Source organism: Oncorhynchus tshawytscha, linkage group LG05 (assembly GCF_018296145.1).
Source record: "Oncorhynchus tshawytscha isolate Ot180627B linkage group LG05, Otsh_v2.0, whole genome shotgun sequence".
NCBI lineage: Eukaryota > Metazoa > Chordata > Actinopteri > Salmoniformes > Salmonidae > Oncorhynchus > Oncorhynchus tshawytscha.
This window is the reverse complement of record NC_056433.1, coordinates 44,834,944-44,838,950: the sequence shown is the minus strand read 5'-3', so window position 1 is coordinate 44,838,950 and position 4,007 is coordinate 44,834,944. Positions and strand designations below refer to the sequence as shown.

The 4,007-nt window shown below is 42.1% G+C and overlaps 1 protein-coding gene across 1 annotated transcript; it reads right to left on the bottom strand.

The window, feature by feature from the left end:
- Window positions 1-1,629: 1,629 nt before the first annotated feature.
- On the bottom strand, window positions 1,630-3,629 carry LOC112250627 (transcription factor HES-1). Its single transcript, XM_024420937.2, has 4 exons — window positions 3,240-3,629; window positions 2,991-3,086; window positions 2,761-2,848; window positions 1,630-2,451 (listed from the first exon to the last, which is right to left on the bottom strand). Exons 1-4 carry the CDS (start codon window positions 3,378-3,380, stop codon window positions 1,940-1,942), a joined length of 837 nt encoding a protein of 278 aa, XP_024276705.1. The 5' UTR covers window positions 3,381-3,629; the 3' UTR covers window positions 1,630-1,939.
- Window positions 3,630-4,007: the final 378 nt, after the last annotated feature.

Here is a 4,007-nt window from a genome sequence, read left to right as displayed (position 1 = left end):
ATCTCCCTCACTAGCTTTAAGCACCAACTATCAGAGCAGCTCACAGATTACTGCACCTGTACATAGCCCACCTATAATTTAGCCCAAACAACTACCTCTTTCCCAACTGTATTTAATTTTAATTAATTAATTAATTTTGCTCATTTGCACCCCATTATTTTTATTTCTACTTTGCACATTCTTCCATTGCAAAACTACCATTCCAGTGTTTTACTTGCTATATTGTATTTACTTTGCCACCATGGCCTTTTTTGCCTTTACCTCCCTTCTCACCTCATTTGCTCACATTGTATATAGACTTGTTTATACTGTATTATTGACTGTATGTTTGTTTTACTCCATGTGTAACTCTGTGTCGTTGTATCTGTCGAACTGCTTTGCTTTATCTTGGCTAGGTCGCAATTGTAAATGAGAACTTGTTCTCAACTTGCCTACCTTGTTAAATAAAGGTAAAATAAAAAAATAAAAAAATAATAATATAGCCCTATTATAAGTATAGTCTATGTATTGATATCTTGCATTTCAACCAAGGTCAACATTTTACACGAGACGTGAGGACCATACACTTACTTATATGACAGGGGCTAACGTGGCTGATACCTAGTAGTAACCATTGATCAATACTACCGCAATCAGATTGCGCTTCCGTCCTGTGTTGCTAGATGGCGCACATGGCTTCTAAAATCCTTGAACACTCGCTATCTCTGCTGCAAAAGGTTTCAAAACAGGCTTTCCTGTTCAAAAGTTCGACTCACATATACTTGACATATTGTCAACAATAGTCTCATCTGATTATGTGGATAAAATAACATTCTTTGGTGTTACACAAATTAAAATAACAATACATTTTATTCAAGGTTCATTGGCCACTTATGACATGAACAGCGGGAGAGATGTTGATATAATTCAAAGTTAGCCTACAAATACAATTATTCAAGGACAAAAACTTAAATATTATCTTGGATATATGTGATCTTTGAGAATAATTATCGAAAGTAATTTTTAGGAATATCATTTTTATCAAACTGGTATCCCCTTCAGGCCTAAAGGGCCTCATTATTTCACACATGTTCAGTGTTGTATCCCCCTCTCCCCCTCCTCTCCTCACCTCTCATCTCACCGAGCAACACCTGGATTCGGATACACCTGGGCAACTCTGGTTCAAATCAGGCACGTTTCTTGTTGAAAGAAGCCAGAAGCAACGGTCTTTGTGCGATGGCATTTTACGCAAAATCTTTTTGTGTATAAAATGAAATGCCCCACTTCATAGTCTATGATACTTGTATGCAAGTGTTGGTGCGAAAAATGATATACTTTTACGCAACATAAGACTAAATTGTGATCCATTCCTGGAGCAACAAGTGGCTGTGTTTAGTCTACAATTGGTTGAATGTGCATGGGTTTTGCGCGCAGCAGAACATAAACGATTATGCACAACTCAATATCAAATATGACTTTTGCGCAAAAAATATTGGTAGAATATGATAGCCATTTTCTCTTATAGGATGTATAACACATTATTCTCAAGTGTATCTTCGCTACACAGCTCAAAACAAAAGTTAAGAATTATGTAGGCCATTATTTGGTGGTCAGGTTTCTGTTGACAAAATCATAGCAGATGTTTTTCAATATCTTTACAAATTTATTTGTCTTCCAAAACGAAGAATTACGTCAAGGGCATTCAACATATCTTTGGCATCACACAGTACAAAAGACACCTCGAATATAAAATGCAGTGAAAAGACTTCAACAATACAAATCTCATTCCAATATGAACTTCACTCCCTCATAAGCTATACAAATATAGTGCATCTTTTCATCTTAACGCATTGAAAGTACAAAAACAAAATCAAAACAAATGTTTTGTAACATTGAACAATGATCGAACTGAGTGTCATTAGAAAAGTATTTTCAATGTGTATTTTTTATTTATTTTTATCTACCAGGGTCGCCACACTGAGTCCGAGTTGCCTGTCGGTGCACCGGGGGACACTGCCGCTGGAACAGGCGTGTTGACCTGGTTCGCATACACCGGGATAACCGGACCGTTGGGTGCAAAAGCTGCGTTGGGGATGAGGAAGGCGAATTGTCCGTCTGTGGCAGGTACGAGCTGGAAACCGCCGTATACTTTAGTGGCTTCTGGTGACATGCTCTGGGGAGAGCCACCTTTACAAGGCAGGGGCATCACGTTGCCTTGCGGAGATGAGTTGGGCATCTGTACCATGGACTGGCCGAAGGAGGGGTGGGGAGGCCCGGCTGAAATCTGGTGCTGTGTGGGGTAGTTCATAGCGTTGATCTGCGTCATGCAACTGGCCAAGTGACCGAGAAGCCGCGTCCTGACCTCGGTGTTAACCCCCTCGCAGGTGGATAGGAAACGGGTGACTTCATTCGTGCACTCGCTGAATCCAGCTCTGTATTTCCCCAGCACGGTGGGATCAGTGTTCAACGCAGCTTTGGGAGAAAGAGAGACAATTCTAAACCACTGAGAGTATCGAGAAAAATGATACAAATTTGAATTGCGAACACGAACATTGCTCAAACTAAAAATGTATATTCCAAGGCTCACCGATGGCTAACTTAAATGGGATGTTAATTGAGATATAGTAGTCTATTCAATAGCTATATTCAGAGACAATATGGGAGTGAGGATGTGGGCCAAATCTGTAACCCGACTACCGCCTTCTTATCATTATCTAATCCGCAGAAGGAAGTCTGGAAGAAATCACCCCGGGTATTCAGCGAGCAGCTACAGTCACTTACCAGTCATTTGCGCTCTCTGGAGGTTCCGGAGGTGTTTCACCGTCATCTCCAGGATGTCTGCCTTTTCAAGTTTTGAGTGTCTAGAGCTCTGTAATGTGAAGAGTCATATTGTTAGGGTTGAAGATTGTCCGATGGAAATTGTATTAGGCGTTAAGGTTTTCAATAAAGTTAATATAGTATTGAGATGGTAATAATGCATTTGTTATGAGCGTAATAAACAGAACACTTACATCTTTTTTGAGCGCGTCCAGGATAAGTGTTTTCAACTGTCCCAAGCTTTCGTTGATTCTGGCTCTTCTCCTTTTCTCCATGATAGGTTTGGATGACTAGAGAAAACAAATAAAATTAATTGTTAGAATGATGGAACTTGCTCAAGGTGGATGAATGGGTCATGTTTCGCTATACCTGCTCGTGTGTAATTTTGGAGAGACGGAGAGAGAATATCGGCATTTGTAAAAATGCTTTGACCGAGTACTAACCTTCCTGTGCTCGGAAGCCGTCTTGGGTTTATCAGGTGTCGTGTTCATGCTGGCTGGGGTAGCAGCAACCGGAGAGGATGAGTTTTTTTCCATCATATCGGCAGGCATCTTCTGTCCGTCTGAAATATCCCTTCCACACATGCACGGCAACTCGGTATTACAGTCCACTGTTGGTGGTTATTGACAAGCAGTCGGCACTTCTTCGCAGTACCCTCTTATAAAATTCCAAATTCCGGAGGAACAAAATCCTTTCTGTGTGGTGGTGCACCTATGCGCGAGAGACAACTGTCCCCAAGAGAGGGCTGAATTATGTCACGGAGTCGAAAGACCACTGTCTGCCAACGGACGCTGCGTCTGAGTAGAATGTAAAGGCACTTCGTGTTGGTCTTATTTATATCTGGGACTGCACGCGAACGGCTCGTGTGAAACTTCCCAAACTTTCTTTCCCACAGTAACTTTCTACCAATCAGCGTGAGGGACACGCGGCCGGAGGGGAGGATGGCTCGTGTTCAGCGCTCTTCCATTGGTTGTTTGGCGTTTGAGCGGGTGGCCAATGGCGCGCGGCCGGGTTTAGGGCACAACCGGGACTGCCTTCAATCATTCCGTTTACATATTAACACTTGAGCCCCTGACTACCAACACAGAGTGCAGGGCTGACTTGACTTGGCATGCTGATCCCCAACTTTCATGCTATACGCACAGGAGGGGAACACTCTACACACGATACTAGTGGCTAGCTAGCACCCAATAGAACTATACAAACAATAC

Excerpts from the sequence above, each read along its gene's own strand:
- LOC112250627 (XM_024420937.2), bottom strand. The coding sequence starts at position 3,380 with ATGTGTGGAAGGGATATTTCAGACGGACAGAAGATGCCTGCCGATATG. Across the intron at positions 2,849-2,990 it reads TGGACGCGCTCAAAAAAGAT|AGCTCTAGACACTCAAAACT; the intron begins GTAAGTGTTCTG and ends TTCACATTACAG. Across the intron at positions 2,452-2,760 it reads CCAGAGAGCGCAAATGACTG|CTGCGTTGAACACTGATCCC; the intron begins GTAAGTGACTGT and ends TTTCTCCCAAAG.